Source organism: Natrix helvetica, assembly GCF_964273705.1.
Source record: "Natrix helvetica genome assembly, chromosome: 3".
NCBI lineage: Eukaryota > Metazoa > Chordata > Lepidosauria > Squamata > Natricidae > Natrix > Natrix helvetica.
Window position 1 is genome coordinate 91761135 of NC_138549.1, and position 24397 is coordinate 91785531.

The window sequence follows — 24397 nt, forward strand, 5'->3', positions numbered from 1 at the left end:
TACAACGTTAAATGAACCAAATCTGGTATCTTACACACACTAGGAAGGACTATGTTTTGCATTGTGTAAAATAAATATATTAATGTATAAATTAAATAAAAGTTGTGTTGTATATTTTAATGCCCATCTCTTAAGAGAAGAGACATCTTTTCTTTTAATACTAAATCCATAGAAGTCTACCTAAAGCATCCTAAAAAAAATACAATTTACAATTAATTAATGTTCAATTAAGCAGAGTTAGACATGTAGTATTACGTACCTGAATTTGCAACTATCAATGCACAAAGAAATATTACATGTTTCTACCCAGAAATAAATCCTACTGAATCCAATGAGATTTACTCCTATATAAATATATGCTTATGAGTTAATCGTTATTCTGTAATCTCTTAAGTTTAAGTATCTAAGGTAAAGGTTTCCCTTGCACATATGTGCTAGTCGTTTCCGACTCTAGGGGACTCTGTTTCAAAGCTGAAGAGCCAGTGCTGTCCAAAGACATTTCCGTCGTCATGTGGCCAGCATGACTAAACACGAAGTGTCACGGAAAGCTGTTACCTTCCCACCAAAAGTGGTTCCCATTTTTCTACTTGCATTTTACATGCTTTTGAACTGCTAGGTTGGCAGAAGCTGGGACAAGTAATGGGAGCTCACTCTGTTACGGGGTGCTAGGGATTTGAACTGCTGACCTTTCTGATCAACAAGCTCAGTGTCTTAGCCACTGAGCCATCATGTTCCTTTAAATATATATATATATATATATATATATATATATATATATATATATATATATATATGTATGTATGTATGTATGTATGTATGTATGTATGTATGTATGTATGTATGTATGTATGTATGTATGTATATATATATATATAAGTCTCATTAAGATATTCATAGTTACATTACAAAGATATGTACAGTAAATGCAAATGATTGCCCTTCTTTTGCTTTAGGGAGAAGAAGGACCTATTGGGCCAGTTGGAGTAACTGGACCAAGGGTAAGTAGTGAAAAGGATGGAAGGCTGAGTCAACCCTGGCAGTGAGCAGGAGTGAGCCTGAAATACTACAGTCTAATCACTGTGCCACCATGGCTCTATTTTATTGTAAAATTACATTAACAAAAACTTTTCAAGTCTGAAATTTGATTCTTCCCATCATCTTTAGAGCCCAATAAATTAGGGAGGGTGCCTTCTGAGACATTTGCTACATCTACAGTCCTGCAACAGGCTAAGCTGACCCTTATCCAGCCACTTCCCTCATCTCTCACTCAACATATCATTACAGTACCTTTCTCTCACATTATAGATGGCATGCAATTTTTTTTGTTGCAAAAATGTTTTCTGCAGGCACTATACAAATTACGGCAGAAGATTGCATCTTCATTGTATATGAAATTCTTTTAAACATTAAATACAAGATCAATGCATTTCAGATCTTGTTACTGTTGTAAAGTTAATGTCTGAGTTTTTTGTAAAGTACTTTTTGAAGTCCTTCCTTCAACTGATATCAAATCAATTTGTTCTGGTTTTTCATTTATATGTATGTATGTGTGTGTGTGTGTGTGTGTGAGCGCGTGTGTGTGTGCGGGAAACTAGTATAGATCTATTTCAAGCTATTTAGCTCTCATCAGCTAGCCATACCCTTACTGGGATTCAAACCTGGGCTTTATTACATATTAGGCAGATGTGTTAGTCACTAAGCCACAGGCTCTCCTCCTTATCAGCTGAGCCAGGGAAATAGGTATGTATAGTGGCTAACACATCTGCCTAATATGTAATACAGCCCAGGTTCGAATCCCAGTAAGGGTATGGCTAGCTGATGAGAGCTAAATAGCTTGAAATAGATCTATACTAGTCTCCCTTTATTTGTCAGCACAAATACAACACAAATATAAAAAGGCAACATTAAAAATATGGTTTTCTGCCTGGATGGTCTCCTGCAGTGAGCCGATAGACAGAAAGGGGGAGTAGTGAGTTCCCTCCCATATTTGGGCATATCAGGGGTTGTACTACAAATATATATATATTATAAAAGTAAATAATATATGTTTTACTTATTTGAAGTTACCTTTCTCCGCTCATTTATATTACTACATCTTAAATGACCCTAAATATTTAGAGGTATTAAAAGAAAAATAGATAATTCATCACAGAGGGATATTCTCAAGGACACAAAATGAATTTCAGTCCAGGTTTAAAATATTCACATTTTAATGTAGTTTCTCATTTGGGGCTTCTGTCAGGTTAAAAAAATGGACTATAGTTAATCTGTATTCTTGGCATCCCCAAATGTGACTAAGAAAGATTGCCTATTAAAATGTTTCATTTTTTACAGTTAATGTAAAACAATTTGTATTTTTGAAAAATGAATGAATTTGAGACATGCAAAGCAGTAGCTGAAGCAAGATTTGATTTATCGTAATGAATTTCTGTTCACTTCTGAAGTTGGAAAGAAGTTTGATCACTGCTTTGGCGTTCAATGAGCTCTATTTTCAGATTAATAGTAGTTTTATTTCTGGAAATTCTTAGTCCATGTATGTGCATCTGTTCCCATTGTCAGTTAAATGAACAGAACTTTTTATAATTAGAAATGTAAAACAAAAAAGTTAAATGTTTTATAATAAATTCCACCCACTTACCTTTGAAAGGCTAATAGCCCTCGAGTGAATTTTTTATGTTTTCCTTTAATTTCTGATACACTGAAAAAGACCACTACTTTCAGTTTAAAAAAAGTAGTTTTGAAATCATTATCTATTTTTTAATTAAGGCTAATAAAGTGCAAGATTTAAAATGCCGAGAAAGAGAAATAGACAAAACAAGAATGAATTGAAAGGTAGTTGTAGAAACTCTGGATTCAACATTTAAAAGCATATTATCCAATGTCTTAATTTTGTATTGGCCGAAATTTCCTTTGATTGGTCCATATACTTCTTCAGCCTCATCCAAAACATATTTTGAAATCTTACATTGGTGCAGATTTGGTCCAAATTTTAACGCTTAGAGCAATTGTTTAAAAAAGAGATTATTTAACAAAATGTTCATGAGTAACTGTTATAGGGTTATTGCTAGACAGGGTCTTTGGGGTAGCATCAAGATGATAAAGCAGTCACGATATAGTGAACATTACAAAACACAAAAACAAGTGTCATTCACAACAGATTATCTATGAGAACAATACTTTATAAACCAGCTTGTACATGAAGTGTAGCTGCAATTATGATATTTCTATTAAGATAGGGCAAGATAGGTAGAATAGATTCTTGAGTAAGAAATATTTTACAGAGAACCATTTACGGTAGGACTTTTTCTGAGAAATGATATCCCTTTTGAAATTTCTGCCCCATCACACACAAATGCACACTCAGTGCTTGCAATTCAGCAGTTAAAAAGGTACATCATTGGGGAAGAATGAACAGGTTTTCCACTTAAAATACATAACTGCAATTTTTCTCTAGATATTTTTGTTGAAAGAGAAAGCAAAGTGACTTTATATATACAGATGGCATATATTTTGTCCCACAGACACTCTAATGGGTTGTATCAAGCACAATGCAACTCTAATTATCAGTAGTTTAATGAAATCTTTATTTAAAAGCTTTTAAAAACTGGATTTCTTTGTTTTAATATAGGGGAAACCTGGAAGGAAAGGTTTTGCAGGTGAACCAGGGCTAGAAGGCCTAAAGGTAGGACTTAAAGTTGCTCCTGATATTTGCTCTTGTTAAATTAAAAATAGTCAGAATTTGAATTTTATCAAATATTTATCACATTTAGACATCACCCAACTCTCTCACAGAGAGACTCTGGGTGATGTAAGAGTAAATGGTTTGTTTGTGCATAGTTGTAGAGGAAAGCAGAGATAATACTGGTGAAAGAATGCAAGAATTGTTAGCAGATAAAAGACAATAAATGAGATTTCAGCCTTTCAGGAAAAGGTGAGACTGTGAAAAGGATTTGAGTTAATTTGTTATGTGGAAATATTTTAGAGAAGCAAATAATCGTTTTCGAATTGTTGGTAAAAAGTTCTGGATTACAGAAAACAGTGTAATCTATACATAGTAGGAAATATTTAAATTTCTGTATTGAAAATAAAATCTTACATTTTTAAAACAATAGGGAGAAACAGGAGACCAAGGAGGTCTTGGGAAAACCGGTGAAACAGTAAGAATATACTATTTTCCATTTCTAAATGGATGCATTTTCATTCTTCTATAATTGCTTAGTTAGATTGCTATGAATTTAATTGAAGCTTGATATTCCTGTCAAAATTCAGCTGTAACTGATAAAATGAATCTTTGTAGAATACCATACCCTTCCCAGTAATATTCAGACTCTGCTTAATTTTCACAGATAAGAAATTAGAGTTCATATAATTTGCACTACTGGTACAAAGTGAAAGAAGGAAATGCATGTTTGTGATGCCAGTGGAAATTCTATGTTGTGGATGGAGCACTCTTTTTATATTGGTTTTAGTTTCTTTCATTATATCACCCTATACATTTTTGTCATAGAAATTATAATACAATCCATATATCTTATTCAATGAATATATATTTCCATTATTAAGGTCCTATAATATTCTTTTCTTTCATTTTGTCTTGAAATGCAAAATCTAACTAGAAATAAAAATACAGAGGCATATAATGTAAGATTACAGAAACACTGATTTGGAAACTGACATTGAAATCATACAGAGTAACTCTGCTTTCATTTATTATAAAGCTTTTGGCATTGCCTAATTGATTAGTCTCAGGTTTCAGAATTCAGATGTAAATTATTTTATTGGAATGCTCATTTTTATTTGAATGAACATGGGGTTTCTTTTTCCCTCTCTTTGCCTCATTATTTCTTACATTTATGACTTATTTAAAATTTATGCATTTCTTACAATTCCTTTGTGCTGTATATCCACATATTAGTGAGGCATGGAAGATCTTAGGTATGAATGCCTCATTACATTCATTCAGAAGATGGATTAGTAATGTACCCAAAAGGAATGCATCCCACTTATATTATTAGTCCTTTTTTTCCTAGAGAGAGAGGGGGGAAAACCCTTTTCCTGAAAAGTTAATATTGCAAATGGCTTTTGAATAGAGAGAACAATTCTGTAGAATTCTGAAGGTACCAAAACTAGAAATACTGCTTGTGATATTAAACTAACAGTAGTCTATGTTACTGAATGTAATACAGTTTTATTATGAATGACCTGGTTCATACCACATGTTAATCCAGCCGTGCCCCCCCCCCCTCCATGTCTTGTACATTGCTGCTTTTTTCCCCACCTCTGCTATCTTCGTCCTCTGGGAGGGAAAAATGTTTTTTAATAAAGGCCTCTGCCTCATCCACTGTCTTAATTCTAACTCGGCTTCCCTCCCAGAAAATCAGCATTCCTTCTGGCAATAACCATCTGAACCAAATTCCTCTATTATATAATTTCTTTGATAAGGAAGATTACTTCCTCCTTTTTTCTCTAATCTTTTTTGGAATTTGCTTTAGAATGGTAATTTCTTTATCTTGGTATTTTAAAGGTATTAGGGGCCCAAAGAAGATCTTAAATGATGTCATCATCATTACTGTTGGACTTCTACTGTTAGCTTCTATATTTTTTTTAAATATGCTTACTAAATGTAATAAGGACTGAGATAAAATTAATGACAGGGCTGTGCGGTCATATGGATTCACGTTCTACATATCTTTAAACCAAACATCAGAGGTAGGTTGCTGCTGGTTCCGGTAGTAGCGGTGGCAGGAGGCTCTGCCCACCTGCTCGGACGCTTCTTTGCATGCACAGAAGCATCCCGCTTGCGCAGGGGTGCACACCTGAACCAGTAGTAGAAAAATTGGTAACCCACCGCTGCTAAACATGTCTTTTCATTGGAAGTTTTTTGAAGAATTCCATAGTTGTTATGTGAGTGCTCTCATCTTCTGAAGATCTGAATCAACTTTTTCACTTTGAAACAGATTGCTACTTAGTCCTAATTAATATCATCATCATCATCACTCCAGAATGATGCTCTTTTTAGTCTCTAGAGAAATTTACAGTATATATTTAATATTTATTTAATATTTAATAATTTATTATTATAATTTATTATTAGGTGGCTTAGTGGATAAGACGCTGAGCTTCTCAATCAGAAAGATCAGCAGTTCAGTGGTTCGAATCCCTAGCACCGCGTAACAGAGTGGGCTCCCATTACTTGTCCCAGCTTCTGCCAACCTAGCAGTTCAAAAGCATGTAAAAATGCAAGTAGAAAAATAGAAACCACCTTTGGTGGGAAGGTAACAGTGTTCTGTGCACCTTTGGCATTTAGCCATGCCGGCCACATGACCACGGAGAAATCTTTGGACAGTGCTGGCTCTTCGGCTTTGAAACCGAGATGAGCACCGCCGCCTAGAGTCAAGAACAACTAGCACATATGCGTGAGGGAAACCTTTACCTTTTACCTAATTTGCATCATATTTTCTCTAATAATTAGTTTGATTAAATCTAGTACTTAATCAAGTAATCAATTTACTTGATTAAAAAAAACGGAGCAAGAGCAGAATTAAATTAGCAGGCACGATCTAGAATAAGAACTCCATAGAGAAGTGTGTAAGGCAATACAGTATTGATGACTCAGGTGGGAAAACAACTAATCCATTTTTTCTTCAGCAAAGAATCCATACTAGGTAGGGGTGAAATGCTACCGGTTCTCAGCGGTTCAGTAGAACCGGTAGCAAAAAATGCTAAGGTTCGCCCGTGACACTCAGCTGTGCTGCGCGATTGTCGGAACTTTCTCCCCCACTTTTTAAAGCGCTTTTTTCCTGCTGGTTCAAGCGAATTGGAAAGGAAAAAATGCTTTTAAAAGTTTTTTTAAATTGGCCACGCCCACCCACCAAGCTACACCTACAGAACCGGTGGCAAAAAAAATTAGATTTCACCGATATTAGGTCCTGATTTATTTCACTGATGGAAGAAGGCTTTATTGTTGAATACTTGCAGTCTCAGAGCACCTTACAATAATGTAATTGTTTTAAGGTTTTGACTTCATCATATTCCTTCTATTTAATAATATCAGATTCAAATATGTCATTTTATTCTGGGTGATTCCAAATGAAAAGCTGATTCTGGGTGAAAGGATTACAAAATACTTTGTCCATCATTTCATTCTCTTTTTGTGAAATGTATTCAAGGTCAGTAATATTGCCAGTAGGATACCTTTACAGTTAGATTATTTAGTATATGAAAAATCTCTATCATTTTGTTGGAAGATTCCATAGAAATTATGCATTTGACTATAATTCTTTCTTGTGTGAAACCTGTTCATAAGGTAATTATTCCTCATAACTGTTCTTGGTATTCAAGATCCTTCTAAACAAATTGTATTTTTTTGTTTTTTGTTGACATGAAACTCAGTCAAGGGGTTTTCTCAACGGGAAAAACTATTTTGTTTTAACATATTGGTAATGCATTACTTTGGCTAAGTATAACATCTTACAATTGAAATGGGTTTTTTTCCTGGCTGGTACAATTAGGGGCTTCATACAGAATCAGGATATCTACTCATACAATAGTTAGTTAATTTAATAAGAATGAAAAAATTTCCATTGAGCAAATTTGTAGAAGAAATGAGAGAAAGTGTTTTTGTGCCAAGAAAAACACTGGTTTAAAGAACTGGAAAAAATGCTTCGGTATGAACTACTGTAGTACTGTATGCTGGCATGTACAGCTAAGTTTTAGATTTTTAAATTATTAGCTGGCAGAGCATTTAAACCATATTATATTATAAGCAAGACTTTTCAACCACTGAATATAAATCAAAACAAAAATCTTTTTAAATATTAAAAAATAGGATCAGAATATTATATTTTTTCACCCCTAAAAATAATGTGGTTGATGAAAGGACTATTATTATATTTGGAAGCACTAGAACTCATTGCCAAAATGGCAAACATCTTCCCAGATAACTGATTTCATAAATATCACTTCAACTTATACAACTTGTGGATAATAGCTTAAATATTATAATATTCTGACTTATAGCATCATATCACATTGAAGGACCATAAATAAACCAGCACCATGCTGTTGATTATTGTTAGAAAGACAAATATCTGGAATTGTCCATGCTGGCTTAGGAATTTTGGAAGTTGAAGTCAACAGATCATGAAGTTGCCATAGTGGCCCACACCTGCTATACAGGATGCTGGATCCTGCCTATGGCAGGGGAATAAATATGATTGTTAAGTAACAATGATCAAGTTACCTCCTCCTTCCCCTTCTCCTCCTCCTCCTCCTCTTCCTCCTCTTCCTCATCCCCCCCTCCTTCTTCTTCTCCTTCTCCTCCTCCTCCTCTTCCTCATCCCCCCTCCTTCTTCTTCTCCTCCTCCTCCTCCTCCTCCTCCTCCTCCTCCTCCTCCTCCTCCTCCTCCTCCTCCTCCTCCTCCTCCTTCTTCTTCTTCTTCTTCACAAAAGGAAAAGTACAGATATTGTTAATATATTCCTGCCCATAATGTAGATGTTAAAAACTAATCTTAAACAGTAATCTGACACTTTTTAGTTTACTGGTCCTCTGGCATAAAATAGAAGGAAACAGCTCATTACTTAGGATAATTTTTGTGTTCAGTCTTTTGGTAGTTTCTCTAGCGTGATGCTTCAATTGGATTATTGACTCTACAGCATAATTCCCATGCTGGCTGAAGAGTTATTGAAGCTATAATTCATGCATCTGACATACCTTGGCCTAGGAAGGGCTATTTTCAGTTCACTGGTCTCCTGCCACAGAATAGAAGGAAACAGCTCATTATTTAGGATATTGACTTAGGAAAAGCTGTCTTCCAGTTTCATATATCCACACTTTTCTTTCTTCATGCCTGGGGAATCCTGAATTTTATCTGTTTCTTTATGGTGGGATTAAACTGCTTCTCGGTTCCTAATTTTGACCCATTTATTCCAAGAATATTGTTGTTTTATTTCTGGATGGATTTTTGGGGAATATTACAGATAACAATTTTATGTAGACATTTTTCTACATTGCTTCTTTCCTATATTTGAATACATTATATTTAGTTTTAATTTGTATTTAAAAAGGGATGCAATTATGTCGGGGGCTTTCTGGCATGCATGAGAGTTGGAAGAACAAAATTTAACAGAGGAATAAAACTTGGCTTAAGCACTGGTAATGCCCCCCCTCCAATATTAAAAATTTCTTCAATGTCCACCATACTGACCATGGGAAAAGCTCTTTGAACTGAAATGTTTCATGAAAACATTTGAAGCCTGTAAGATTGGAACTGCCTTATACAAAAGACGTGAAGCTGAATGCAGAATCATTTTAGATGTTTTACACATTTTAAAATGAAAATAAAAACACACCAAGATAGATGTAATTATGATGCCAAGTTACAAATATTTACTCAGTGACACTGTGATTTAATCCTTGATGATATCTTACTCATAATAATTAGGCCAGCAGCTTAATCATAAAGGCAGATCCTCAAATGTACATACCACCCGAACTCTGTTGAATGGGACCTATGCAATAGCCAAATTGGAAGAAAGAAAAGGAAGCTTTGAACAGTTTATGAGGACAATTGTATCATTCTGAATTCCTATAATCATGAGAATAGCTTTATAATCTTCAAACATAATTGTTATGCGAATAGACAAAGTTCATATTATAAATATACATATTAGTGCAAACAGAGCTGTGTAATTTTAAGGATTCTGTATATTCATTGTTTTTCCTAGCTCTTAAGAGTCCTTAAAGATATTTTTTAATTTGTAGGCAATGTTGTTAAGATTTTTGGTGATTTGCAAAAGCAATTTCAGTTTTGCATGTAGTGCCTTCATATAACTAAGAAGCGGAATATATGGTGTACAATAAATTGTGAACATTTTATACAGGTTGTCTAAAGATGTTTCCCGAGAGTTCATAGAAATTGTTTGGACTCATGTGTGCATATGGCCATACAAATAAATATAACCTGCTGAGATTCATTATAAGATCTCTGGTGGCATAATAGTTAAAGTGCAGTATTGCAGGCAAACTTGCCCACATCCTGGAGTTTGATCCTGACAGGACTCAAGGTTGACCCAGTCTTCCATCCTTCCAGGTTTGTAAAATGAGGACCCAGATTGTTGGTATATGCAAATAATGCTTACATTATAAACTGCCCAGAGAGTGCTATAAAGCACTGTATGTGGTATATAAGTCTAAATGCTATTTCTATAAACATTGACTATAAATGGCAGGTTACTGGATTATATGCTTTTCCATTTCTACTGCTCTTTAGGGACCTATTGGCTCACCTGGAGAAATTGGACTATCTGGGGGACCTGGTGAGAAGGTACACTATAAGAAGCTAACTGATAATTAATGTAACAAGAGCAGCACAAGTAACATGTACTATACTGTGCATTACAACTGGTGTTGTAAATTTTGTTCAATATGAGAAAAGATTAATTGTCATGATAGAAGCCTGTGATTAGATTCTGTAGTTTTTTACATTATTGTACAAGTAACTGATGGGTTCTGTAACTAGAAAATGTACTCATTTTCTAGTTGGGAGAGTTTGCTCTACTTGAAATTTTATTTCATATGTGAACATAACAGCATGCTTATTCTCTAAATCTGTGTTGGAATTTAATTGTGCAAAAGAGTAAAAGTTACTCCCTGGTGCTTGCAAAAATGTTACTTAATAATAAAACTATAGCAGATTTTTAAAAAAATGGAATGAATATGTTCCAAGCAGACAATTGATAGAATCTGTCAACAAATAATACAGTTGGGTTGAAAGTCACACAGTCTTTTAGGATCCACATTTTTAATGACAAACAATGGTATGGTTTTCATGGGGAAGAGAGCATCCATCTTGTCCTTCCTGGGTTAGTTAAAACATGTTTTGAATCACACACATTCATCCCAAAATGGGGAAAACTCTAGCGATAAATCCATTAATGGAGACAGGAAAAAGGTTCACATGCACGCACAAAAGTAGCTACTTAGCTGCTACTGGTTTTGTTTTCCATTCCTGCAGAAGCTTAGAAATGAGCCTAGAACCAGGTGTATTTTCATTATTACAAATATTTCAAAACCGGATATGCAGTTCTACTGTCAAAAATAAAACTACTATATGTAGGAACTGTATGTATGTATGTATGTATGTATGTATGTATGTATGTATTTGTTTATTTACTTTTAAGGGAGACAGAGGTAATCCAGGCCCAGTGGGCCCTCCTGGAGAAAAAGGTGTCATGGTAAGCAAATCCAGGGTTAACTAAGAAACGATTGGCTAATTTTATTTATTTATCTTACATTAACAAAGCTTAAATAGAAAGTATATACTTAAATAGTTCCTGGAAAATTCCTGTCTTTACTAAGTATTTAAGGTAATCCTGTTTACATGTAGAGGCATTTGTATGAAACAGTCGGTAAGAAAAATGAGTAGCTATTACATCAGTAATTGTAGGTCTTAATATTATTCATCTTTCTTAAAATATATTGAAACACTGCATTATTTTTCAATGGTAGTTTTTTTTTCTTAAGTTAACTCTGCATTGACTATTTTTTTAAAATGCTATCAGCAAAAATGTAGCTTTGGTTAGTCATAACTCACTGAAAATCAAGCAAAAATCTCTATTTTAAAGTTAGGACTTTCTGTTGGAGGAAGAAAGTATCTGAAAAAGATAGCTTGAAATAGTGAAGGGGAATATTTTAAAATTCCTTGAAACATAATTTGGAAGTTAGATCAAAGGCATATTGTTTGACCTCACAGATATATTTCTGTAGAACTAGTATTGGTACTACTTGAATTGAGACAGAGAAATCATTATTTTTCATCAAAATCAAATATATATGCAAATGCAAATACATATAAGCCTCTGAGAAAATCAACTTGTTAGCTTCCCAGTAAAAGTTTTCTTCACTAATAAAGTACATAAGAATTTTGAACACAGACCTGAAATTGTAAATAAGAAGAATGCTTTTGAGGGCATTTATACAAGCTGAAACAAATGTAACTATATATCCATGTATCAGCCATATTATATTAACTTCTATTTCAGGGATATCCAGGTCCACCAGGTGGCCCTGGTGATGTAGGGCCACAGGGACTACCTGTAAGTATAAAATATTATATTTCTGTACATCTCCACATGAGTCACATCTCCATTAACCTTTAAGTTTAAGTCTTTTAATAAGCAGTATAACTTTAGAGAACAATTATTCAGCGAAAAGTAGGGAATATTAAAGTCATGAGTCCAACCTTTAAAAGCTTTTATAACCAGTGAGTTCAAAATAAGATATTTAAACCAGGCTTAATTTCTCACTGAAATGGGAAATTGAGAAATTGATTTGCAGTCTTTCCCTATAAAACTATTATGGGGGAAATAAGACTTTTTGGAACATTATGTATAGCAGCAAGAAAGAAGGATGAGTGATCATGAATCACTTCTCCTGCCATAGTGAAATCTCCACATAATTCCTAGTGGATCTAGTCCAATGATTTTTCTTTTTTGATACAGAGGTCAGATACTGTAACAAATAAGACAAGTATCTATGTGAGCATATATGTCTGTTAATTTATCATTTTAAGGCCTATCTGTTAGAAAGTAATGCCATGACTGATATGTTATCTGTTTCAAGTTGCTGATATAATAAATTGCCTCTCATACAAGTTTACTCTTCCATATCTGCAATTATGATGCAATTGATAAAGTATTGGACTGGGTCTAGGGGAGATTAAGTCTTTTAAAACTGCTGAATGGCTGAAGGGAAATTTTAGCCTTTAGAGAAAGCTTCAAAAACGGGCAATAAGGAGAAAAATGGGTGACCGTTTTCTGGTCTGGCCTTTGAGCTTTTTTCTTTTGGGACGAAAGTTGGTAACAAAATATGATACATAAAAATAGACGTTTTCTCTATGATAAATATGTGTTTCGTTCTTATTTATTATTTAGGGACCTCCAGGAGCACGAGGACCTCCTGGATCACAGGGCTCTAAAGGTCAAAGAGTAAGTAGTATGTTTATGACCCCTAAAGTATGCTCTGTGTGTGTGTGTGTTTGTATGTGTGTGCGTGTGTGTGTGTGTGTATGGATAGATAGATATATAGACAGACAGACAGACAGACAGACAGACAGATGTGCAAAGAAAAGAAAGGAAAAAAGGAAAAGGGGAGAAAAACAATGTTTAAATAAGAGACTTCTGATCTTAATTGTAACAAATATAAACAAACTTATCCTTTTTCCACTCCTTAAACAATTCATACACATCTTTCCATAATCCTTCTCTTATCCATTTACAAATCCATGAATAATTAACCTTCCTATCCAGATGTCAGCAAAAAGACCATAAGGGGGTCACAGAATGTTATAAAGATATGTTTTATTTTAATCCTGATCAAATCAATCAACTTTGTATTCCTTTTTTTATACTTCTAATAATCTTAGTCCTTAATTGATTGAGATGCTCTCATATAATTTGATTTCCCTTCAATTTTTCTTTCTCCCACCAGGTTTTTTTCAGGTTTTTAACAACTGTCATTTTTAAACCCAGTAATATTATCCAGATATCTTGGCTTATTATTTGTATTTCCATTTTGATCACCATATATGTCTTACAATCCAGAATTTCCTTATTTTCTATATTTTTGCATCAGGCAATTATCATTTATCCCATTCATCCTATCAGTCTTCCAGAATACTATCTTTCACATCTTTCATTTCTTTTTAAAAATCTTTTGTAAATCCATCCATATCAGCAAGCATTGTTACTAACATTGTAGCTGTTAGTTTCTGACCCCGTTCTTCAAAAATCTCCTGAAATGTCTAAATGTTATAGTATTTTCTGTCATTTTATAGGAGCCATAAAAATGGCTTGTCTCTTTCCCCCTTCCTTCTTTCTCATGCTTTTAATTGTTATTCTCCTGTAATACTTTATTTCTAAAATTGCAAAAACTCCATGTTTTAAAATGTATTTTCCAATAGACTAAGCAATTTATATTCCCATAAAAATGCTGTTTATTATTTCCCAAACTTTAGCAAAGTCCTAATATTCCAAAATTGTCTGGTCCCTGAATTCATTTGCAACTTTCTTAAATTAAGACCTCTTTATATTTTTTGCCATTTATTTCAATTTCTTTACATTCTTTAAGCTATTAGTTTGTCCTTATATTGGAACAAAGATTAACTCAAAAGATGCTTTTTTCATACTTATTGCTTTGAATTTCTCTTTCAACTTTAAATATATTTCAAATTTTTTTGAAATGTATTAGGATTAATGAATCTAATCTTTTTCTTAAAAGTGTGGTTGAGAGCTTAATGTCTTCCTTCATCTTCTGGCACTGAAATCCATGGGAAACTACTGTGCCATGGTTTCCTTGCAAGGAGTTGCTGTCCTGAGCACAATTGGGCAATCCTTCATCCTCTCCTCTTATCTGGAGAGGTTCTGTTAGACTGGGCTTGTCATTCAGTCTGTCAATCCTGGCCACATTTCATTTCCAATCCTGCGGAGACATCTAGTTTCCTCACTCAGAAGTAAGAATAATTTCACTTCCAAATTGATCATTTATGTATGACACATACAATTCCCTTACAGAGTTAAGGTAGCTTAGGCTGTGGAAAATCAATTTCATTGGAGTGTACTTATTGGAAAAACAAAAGATTTTTGAAGAATTAATTGTGAACTTTTAGAAGGGAATTGCACTCTAGCAATTTCTATCTTGAAGGGCACATCTTAAGGTGATTATGTCCGTGGGTCAAATAGAAAAGTAATGCACAAGAAAAAATGGAGAATAATAGGGGTTGGCAAAAATTGCAGAGACCAATTTCTCATGTTTTTATTCAAAGGTGGTGACTGAGGATGTTTATTATCTCTTACAATTTTTTAAAAATCCCCAATGGATTCTATATGCATGTATGGGAAAAATGTAGTAAGTGATAGGAAAAAAATTACAAAATGTCCTCATTTGGATCCAATTAAATTCTGTGAATTACCATGGCAGCAGTTGCAGATTTTGTGCTTGAATTTTGTCTTATGAATCCTTAGATGCATACACATGAACCATTGCATCATTCCTGACTGTTTTTTGTTTTAATTCGTCAGGGACCACGAGGCCAAGATGGTCCTCTGGGAGAACAAGGGACAGAAGGTATTAAGGTAAACTTAAATTTCTTACCTTTGCCCATGGGTGAAATTTAGCAGGTTCTGACAGGTTCTGGAGAACCAGTAGTGGAAATTTTGAGTAGTTCGGAGAACTGGCAAATACCACCTCTGGCTGGCCCCACCCCCACCCCCTCCCGAGTCCCACCTAATCAGGAGAAAATGGGAATTTTGCAGTAACCTTCTCCTGGAATGGGGTGGGAATGGAGATTTTGCAATATCTTTCCCCTACCACGCCCACCAAGCCACGCCCACAGAACCGGTAGTAAAAAAAAAACCACTACTGCCTTTGCCCCAGAAAATGACACATGATGCTGTTAGATGCGTGTAGTACAGTACCATATAATCTTCCTGTTATTGGGAATTTGACTTTTTGTCTCTTGAGTTATATGTTATGCCATTTCCTCCTTGGTGTCTTATAGTGTCTTCATTGCATTTTCCAGACTAAAATAAAGGCTGACCTCACTAATTTTGACCAAGTAATAGTTTATTTTTAGTGAGTTGCTTTGATATTTTTTCTAGGAAGTGGTATAAAAAGGAGTAAAGAAATAAATAGTACCTGCATTTGTTCCGGTGGCTGATGACCGATTTTCCAATAATTCACACTGAAAATAATGTAAATAATTTGAAATTTGGAAGAAAAATTGTCATTTTTGAATACAGTGTACATTAAAATAGCCCTATTCCTTCTTTTTCCCAGGGAGAAGTTGGTGACGCTGGGAAAAAAGGCATTCCGGGACTCATTGTACGTGGCATTTTTTTTAGCATTCATATTTAAGGCATCAATTCTGAACAATATTTTTGAAATAGAATCGACACATTACTTTTTTTGTGTTTACACAGGGAAAAGCTGGAATCCCTGGAGAAAGAGGCAATCCAGGAGCACCAGTAAGTTCCTCATGCTTCGGTGGAAGTTTTATTTTTTTATAATTCCATTCTGCTTCTCACATAATACATTGAGTTTGATAGTAGTTGAGATCACCTAACATGAACTGGATTTAAATTACTCTGCAAATACAAGTAACTGTTGTTTAATGACTGCCTTTAGAAATATTTGCAGTTGTGATGGGGATGAAAAAGTAACTTTGCAACCAACCCTCACATTTACAACTTTTGCAGGTCTATAAAGCAAATGAAAGCTGAAGTAAGATCATGGGCACAGTCACAGTTTCATTTCAAATTAAACTACTTTGTTTAATGACCAAGTTGCCAGTCCTAATTGTAGTCACTAAATTAAGAGGACCTCTATTAGAAACTATTCTAGTTTTCACTCAAATAACCATAGGGTTCTTTGGGACTAAAACTAACTTTCCTGGCCATGTGGACCATATGAACACAACTATTATGTTACACTTTTATATTGCTAATGTAAGTAAATTAAACATTTGATATTTCTAATAAAATTCAAAGGAATTCCTGCAAATGTGTAGGAATTCTGTCCTGTCAAGTATTACAGGGTTTTTTTTTTTTTTGCTGCAGCAATTCATATTTCTCTTTTCATTTAAAATGAATGGAAAACGGGAGAAGAATCATAACACTTGTTCCTTCCCATAGCCCAAGTCCAATCAGAACCACTTTCCTGATCTTTGAAAATAACAGCTTTAAGGTATTACAGGGGATGTGTTTAAAGTATCTACATGTAGCACTCAAAGCAGAATTTAGATTTGATATAATAATTGCAGTGTCTTTTCTCCCATTGATGGCTAGTTAGTTAAGCTTTGGCAAAGACTGGAAAACAGTGCAGCCCAAAGTCACATTTCCTATCTAAGTTTTAAAATGTATAATTAAAGATATAGGTAATGATGGCAGATATTACTGTTATCAATAATATATGAAGGCATTTATGTAATATAATTTATCAGATCTCTGTAGCTTCTGTACATAGAGGATAAGTTCTCCAGAATAGTTCTTAAATGCAAGTACAATAATGCACTGGCTCAAGTGACATTAATATTTGCATTAGATAACAGAGAACATGTTGAAGAGATGATAAATTCCCTGTAGTTCCTTTGATTGAAGAGATAATAAATTCCCTGTAGTGCAACAACTTTTTATTTTGTATCTTTTATTTGTAGGAAATAAAACATATAAAGACAAATCAGTCAATAACAATGTAGATTAAATGATTAAACTAAATTTTTCAGTGTTATACAACAACAATACTTTCATAAGCAAGCCAAGTTATACTTAATTTTTAAAAGTAAAAAGAAATATACAATATCTCTAAATGATACTAACGTAAACATTAAATACACTTAAATATTTGATACACAGCCTGAACATACATCTGAAACTGATTTGGGCTGTCCTGTTATTTGTACAGCAACTGGAAAAGACCAAATATATATTTTTTCCTTTACCAGAGAAAAAGTAGCAATAGGGGTTGTGCATACTTTTTGAAAGATGGCCTTTAGAACATATAGTAAGGTGTAAGAGCATGTGGGAGCATATAGAATCAGGGCTCTGAAGCATCGACAAGAACGTGGAAATAGGTGGGACAGGTGCCAAGATCGCAGTCGATACTTTTGCCGCTGGACAGTCCTTTTGGACCTAAACCGTCCCGAAGAGATGGTGACAGGGAAGAGTATGTCTTGCTGATCTCAGGGACATCGCAAAGTCCCTGATTGATCCAAGAGAATCTCTTCTTGCCGGCGACAAAAGGGCAGCCCAAAGCTGCTGAAGTTGGGACAGCTCCGCAATGGGACGAAAGCGGAAAGAGAAAGTGTGTCCATCTGGTGAGGAAATTTTATTGTTATAAAAGAGACTGCCCCCCCCCAAAATCAAAGCTAAATTAAACTTGCAAAGAAAAGAAAATAAGCGGCGAAATTAAGCTATATTGGACAGTGTGTTATCCTTTTTTTTATGGATGGAAGTTTTGCAAATATTTCCTACTTTTTAAAGTGAAAGTATTGGTTTTTCTTCTCCTATTTCTTTTTTTATCTATGGATTAAATCTTTTTCTTTATTTTTATAAAATTGGTTTGGAGGGTTTTTTCTTTTTATTTTGCTCCATTTAAGAATTTTGTTTATTTTAAGCCTGGAATATAAAGAAGATATAAAAGAAATATAAAGAGGGTAGTAACATCAGAGGGAAAAGAAGTTACACTGCCACTTGGAAGTTGGAGGTTGAGTCCTGGAAATATTGCTTTCTCTTTTTTCTCTTTGATCATTTTGACTTTGAACTTCAAAGGCTTGGTAAGATTCCTGATGCCAAACCCTTTCAAAACCCTTTCTCACCACATGTGACATATAGGAGAGGTGTTTGTGGATCATGAGGACAATGGAAGATGTCACCCAATTTCCCCCTATTTAAAGTCCTCCAGCCGCAACACTTGAGAACCCCATCTATTCTTATCAACAGCCTTACTTGATAGGAAATCTAGGCTTTGTAATCTATCTCAGAGACATAAGATTAGGAAAAGCTAAGGAGAAGAGCATGGGTTGTTTATACAGGTGCTCTTTGGATGCCTCTTTGGCAGCTGGAGAGAAGTGAAAACAAAACCTTGTTTTGAAACTAGAGTGCAGTGTTACTAGTTGGAAGTATGCAGTGGTGGGGTTTCAAATTTTTTTAGAACCCATTCTGTGGGTGTGGCCTATTTTGTGGGCATGGCTTGGCAGTCATGTGACCGGGTGGGTATGACCAACATGACATCACTCATGCACACTCAGTCACATTACCCCCCCCCAAGCCATGTGGCAAACGTTTTTGGGACTCCTATGAAGAGGGGGGGGAAGAGAGGGGAAAACCTCCCAAAAATAGACAACTGGAGGATTAAGGGCCGCAATTAGGGAGATCGGAGAAGGCAGGACAGAGAGGAATTCAGTAGAAAGCTATCACACGCTGGGGAAAGAACCTTGGGAGATCGGAGGAGGCAAGACAAAGGGGAATCCAGTAGAAAGCTATCACACGTTGGGGAAAGAACTTGGGAGATCGGAGCAGGCAAGACAGAGGGGAATGCAGTAGAAAGCTATCGCATGCCGGGAAAAGAACCTTGGGAGATCGGAGGAGGAAAGACAGAGGGGAATCCAGTAGAAAACTATCGCACATTGGGGAAAGAACCTTGGGAGATCGGAGGAGGCAAGATAGAGGGGAATCCAATAGAAAACTATCGCACGCTGGGGAAAGAACCTTGGGAAATTGGAGGAGGCAAGACATGGGGGAATCCAGTAGAAAGCTATCGCACGCTGGGGAAAGAACCTTGGACGATCGGAGGAGGAAAGACAGAGGGGAATCCAGTAGAAAGCTATCATACGTTGGGGAAAGAATCTTGGGAGATCGGAGCAGGCAAGACAGAGGGGGATGCAGTAGAAAGCTATCGCACATTGGGGAAAGAACCTTAGGAGATGGGAGGAGGCATGAGAGAGGGGAATCGAGTCGAAAGCTTTCGCATGCTGGGGAAAGAACCTTAGGAGATCGGAGGAGGCATGACAGAGGGGAATCCAGTAGAAAGCTATCGCATGCTGGGGAAAGAACCTTGGGAGATCGGAGGAGGCAAGACAGAAGGGAATCCAGTAGAAAGCTATCACACGTTGGGGAAAGACTTTGGGAGATCGGAGGACAGAGGCGAATCCAGGAGAAAACTCCTGAGCTTGCCGCTGCTGTCTGGTGGATTGTGCCGCTGGACCTCTCCATGCTTCTCAGTTCACCACCTCCACTCCCAGGTATTGGACTTGACACTGAATTGGACTAGGATAGTGCGGAGGGGCGGAAGTTACTTCCGGGTCCACCAGTCGAACCTCCTCTCACCGAATCGGCAACTTTCTCCATCTGGTTCTACCGAGCCGGTGCGAATCGGCAGAAACCCACCACTGGAAGTATGACACAACACCAAAAAGAATCCATAACATTACAACAGATTATGTTTGAAATTCAAAAATTATTAGAAACAACAGAGAGAATTGAGAAGAGATTGGAAAATATAGATTGCAATCCAGTAAAATTCGATGGAAAAATTGAAGATATTAAGCAAATGGAAAAAGTGGAGGTTAGAGTCCTAAAAACCCAAGGGAAAAATGAACAAAGAAGCAAAATAATTGTGGATACTGACAGTGAACTGAGTGTGGTTGGAGATAGAAAGAGTGAAACATGGAAAGGGAAGATAGATGGAAAGGAGCTCTACCCCAGGTTTCAAGGTATAGAAGAAGAAAAAAGAGAAGAATTGATGGATTCAAGGAGCGAAACTTTGACAAAAGCACTACTGATAACCAAAGATAAGCTGATTAAAGAAGCTGATGGAGGGTCTCGAGATTTTAAAAGATATGTAAAAAGCAACAAGTTGCGAAGAGAAGTCCACACAAATTTGAATAAGGAAATAACCAGAAGACTAATTCTACAAATGGCAAGAGACATAAGACTGCACTATTACTAGAAAGACACAGGTTGAGATATGAAAACTAATAATAAAATATTAGTCCAATTTAGTTAAAATTAGAGCATTATGTTAAAAATGAAGTAATAATGGATATAGTTAGATAAATAATTGATAATGATAACAATGTACACATATGTATTGGTTTGATAAGAGGAAATTTAGTATAAATTCTAAATGGTGATCATGAAAGGAAGTTTAGAAACTCTGTTACGTATAAAAGGTTATAATATAAAAAAAAGAGTAAGTCAAATTTAGTTAAACTAAGACCAAAAAAATAAATAAAAATGAAATGATGATGGATATTGTTAAATAAATGATTGATAATGATAATAATGTAATATTTGTATTGACATGATAAAAGGGAAATTGGATATAAATTGTAAACAGTGATTAAGAAAGGAAGTCTAGAAACTTTGTATTAAACATAATTAATTTTTATTTAGAAAGTGTTATAAAGATGTAATGTTGCTGGATGATATTGAAAATAGGTAACGGAATGCCATCATGTGGTTTTGCTTTAAATTTTGGAATATTTTATATAAAGGGACATAAAAACAATCATAGTCAGATTGAGGTATGATGATAGTAATATATATATATATATATATATATATATATATATATATATATATATATATATATATATATATATATATATATATATATATATATATATATATATATATATATATATATTGATATAAAACATATAACTTGGGGAGATCGCTTCTGGTCTCCAAAGGTGACGGACGCTGGGCGTCCGCTGTTCGCTTCTCCAGTGGGCTCCTTTTAGGAGCACAGGCGGTCTTGGAGGGACCACCTGCCGTAGGGCGGCTTGCTGGAACCCCCGGAATCGGCGGCAGCCCTGGGGGGGGGGGTTCAGCCTCGCCTCAGGAGCCAGGGAGCAAGAGGGGTGCATAGCGCAGCAGTCGGCTGCCTGCATCTTCGCTGAATGGATTCCAGAAGGAAGCAATTAATCAGAAGTAGTGGCTGAAGTCCTGGAGGTGAGAAGTTCGCTCCAATCTCTCTAATCCTCTTTAACTGATGAGCAGCAGCCTTTTGTAAGTTGTGGATTCAATCTATTTGAAGTTGGAAGATTGGAGGGGGGTTCTTTCACCTCGGGTAAAGCAGCATTTGGACTATCTCTCAATCTTGGAATGGAAAGAGGAAGCAAAAGTTGAATTAGTTACTTGCACTAACTATGTGAGAAAGATTTATATCACAACTGCAAGAGGTGATTGCTGAGCTATTTTAAAAACTTTATGGAAACTTTTGATGTTCTGCTCCTGGGTTCCCTGTGAAAGGGGGAGCCAAGATGGCCTGCTTCCGTCTTCTTCTTCGCACTTATAAATGAAATTTGCCTTTTGAAACTACCTTTGAAGAAATTCCTGGCTTTATATTACTACTCCCCCCTGAAGAACTCCTGGAGCTCCTCCTGTTATGTGGTCTTTCTGTATTTGGATTATTTGATTTTCTTTCTTTTTTTTGGCTTGGAACTGTGATTGAGGATTAACTTTCACTTTTGGACTTGCCTGTCTTCTCGGACTCACCCAGCTGCACGCTCCACATATGCCATTTCTTTTGCAAAAGATTTACAGTCATCTCTGAACTCAGACAAATGGGGCCCAGAAAACCACCTTCAGGCAAGGCAGCCTCGGCACCTACCTCCTCTACATCCAGCCCAACGACTCAACAGACAAAAATTCCATCATTTCTACAACAAGAAGGGACTGGAGAGAGTTCAAAAGATTTATCTGTTATCCAAATGTTGCAGGCTCTAAGGGACAAAATGAGTTGAAAAAAGAGGTGGCAGATTTTAAAGAAGAGCTCAGAGGTCTACAGCAGCAAACAATAGAAAATAAACAAAGAATTGGTATGCTGGAGGAGGGTGCGGTCGGGCTGGGGGAGGAGGTTAAGGCAGTCCAGAAGGGGAATAGAGAATTGGAAAATTTTAATGGTAAAGATAGAGCTTGAAAGAATGTCCTTTTTTCTCAGATTCCAGAACCTACCGGAGTCAGAAGATGAAGATCTTAAGGATATTATGAGTACAATCTTAGCAGAATATATTAAGAGAGATAAAGAACAGTTGTGGTGGGATATGGATCTGGTTTACAGGATCAACTCAGCATATGCCAGAACACATAATGTTCCAAGGGAAGTACATGTTAAATTTCTTAGGAAGACCACGAGGGATGAGGTGCTAGGGGCCCAAAGGGGGGGACCACTAAAATATAAAGACAAAGAAATTACCATTCTTAAGCAAATTTCAAAAAAAAATAAGAGATAAGAGGAGGAAGTATTCCTCCTTATCAAAGAAATTATATAATAAAGGAGTTTGGTTTAGATGGTTATTGCCAGAAGGAATGTTGATCTTCTGGGAGGGAAACAGAATTAGAATTAACACAGTTGTGGAGGCAGAGGCCTTCATTAAAAAACATAGTGCCCTCCTAGAGGACGAAAATATAAGAGGTAGTGAAAAAGGTGACAATACACAAGATATGAAGGAGGGAGGAGCTGCGGCTCTGCCTGAAGACGGGGGAGGGAGCAATATCGAAAAGACTCAGGCCACAAAAATAAATGTATTTGAAATATCATTGTAATTGTTGATATATTAGAAAGTGGAAAAAGAGATGATTGAACACATGGCTGATACAATGTATAACAAGTCGCTGTTTCTGCTTATCTTTTATCTTTTATCTTTTTTCTTCTGTAAAAGTTGTGAGATTTGGAGAGATTTCTACCTCTAGAATGATGGAGCTGCCAAATTTTTTGTATATCCACTTACCCTTTCCCATAAATGTTTAAAAATCAATAAAATTCTTTAAAAAAAACATATAACTTGATATGAATTGTAGGTGATGACTGTGGAAGGGATGCATGAAAGCTTTTTGTAACCAATTGACACACTCTTTACAATTTGTAATGGAAGATATTTTTGTGGTGTTTGTTGAGTTTTGTCTGTGTTTATTCAAAAATAAAAAATAATTAAAAAAAGAACTTGGAAAAAGGTATAGCTTGTTAACTATTCTTTTGTACAGACAGATGCATAATCTAGAGGAACTCTTGAAAGTTTTAGTGAATTGCAGATAACACAACCATCCTACAATCCAAACTATGGCAGTAGGGGGGGATATTTGTAGTTCTAGAATTTTGTGTAAAATTTATTTCATTCTATACTACAAATAAGGCGGCATTTGTAAGCCAAGAACAAAGTATTGTATATATTTCAAAGCAAATCTCTCCTTATACTCCAATTTAAAATGCAGCTTATATAGGGTCAGTTGATGTAGTAGTTAAGACATCAGGCTAGAAACCAAGAGACCATGAGTTCTAGTCCTGCCTTAGATAGGAAACTGGCTCGTGAACCTGAACCAATCACTTTCTCTCACCCTTAGGAAGAAAGCAATGGCAAATGAGTTCTGAAAACCTTGCCAAGAAAACCTAAATTTTCCAAAATTAGACAAAAATGTTAAAAGCATGCTGAAGTAAAAGAGAAAAAACGAGTCTGTCATAAAAATATGAAGTGCCCGAATAAATTTACAGCATTGAAAAGATAAACGTGTTCTGATTTTTTTGAAATATCTGAACGAATGAAAAATTCTTTTGTCTAGTGTCGAAATGGCATTAATCAGACATCAGCAAATCTCCCTGGGTAAAGCATTGCAGAGTTAGAACTGCTACTGGGAATGCTTTATATGTAATTAGATAGTTTCCTACCATAATGAAAAACACACGCATTTCCTCTACAATGTAGCTAGCCATGCTTCTGGAGGATAGTATTGTGCTTCTTAAACAATATGACATTTTACATGAATCAGTTTTGAAGGACACGAAAATAGTACTTTGGATGTCTGCCATATACAAGAAATGAGATATATAGAATATTTTTTT

General features: G+C 35.5%; 1 protein-coding gene across 1 annotated transcript in view; it reads left to right on the forward strand.

Annotated features, from left to right (window-relative positions):
- COL24A1 (collagen type XXIV alpha 1 chain) overlaps positions 1 to 24397 on the forward strand; it is a 158989-nt gene that overhangs the window by 79015 nt on the left and 55577 nt on the right. Inside the window, exons 22-31 of the mRNA XM_081948002.1 lie at positions 954 to 998; positions 3629 to 3682; positions 4113 to 4157; positions 10272 to 10325; positions 11182 to 11235; positions 12043 to 12096; positions 12934 to 12987; positions 15079 to 15132; positions 15836 to 15880; positions 15979 to 16023. Of these exons, the coding sequence (XP_081804128.1) occupies positions 954 to 998; positions 3629 to 3682; positions 4113 to 4157; positions 10272 to 10325; positions 11182 to 11235; positions 12043 to 12096; positions 12934 to 12987; positions 15079 to 15132; positions 15836 to 15880; positions 15979 to 16023 (504 nt within the window). The remainder of the gene's footprint in view (positions 1 to 953; positions 999 to 3628; positions 3683 to 4112; positions 4158 to 10271; positions 10326 to 11181; positions 11236 to 12042; positions 12097 to 12933; positions 12988 to 15078; positions 15133 to 15835; positions 15881 to 15978; positions 16024 to 24397) is intronic.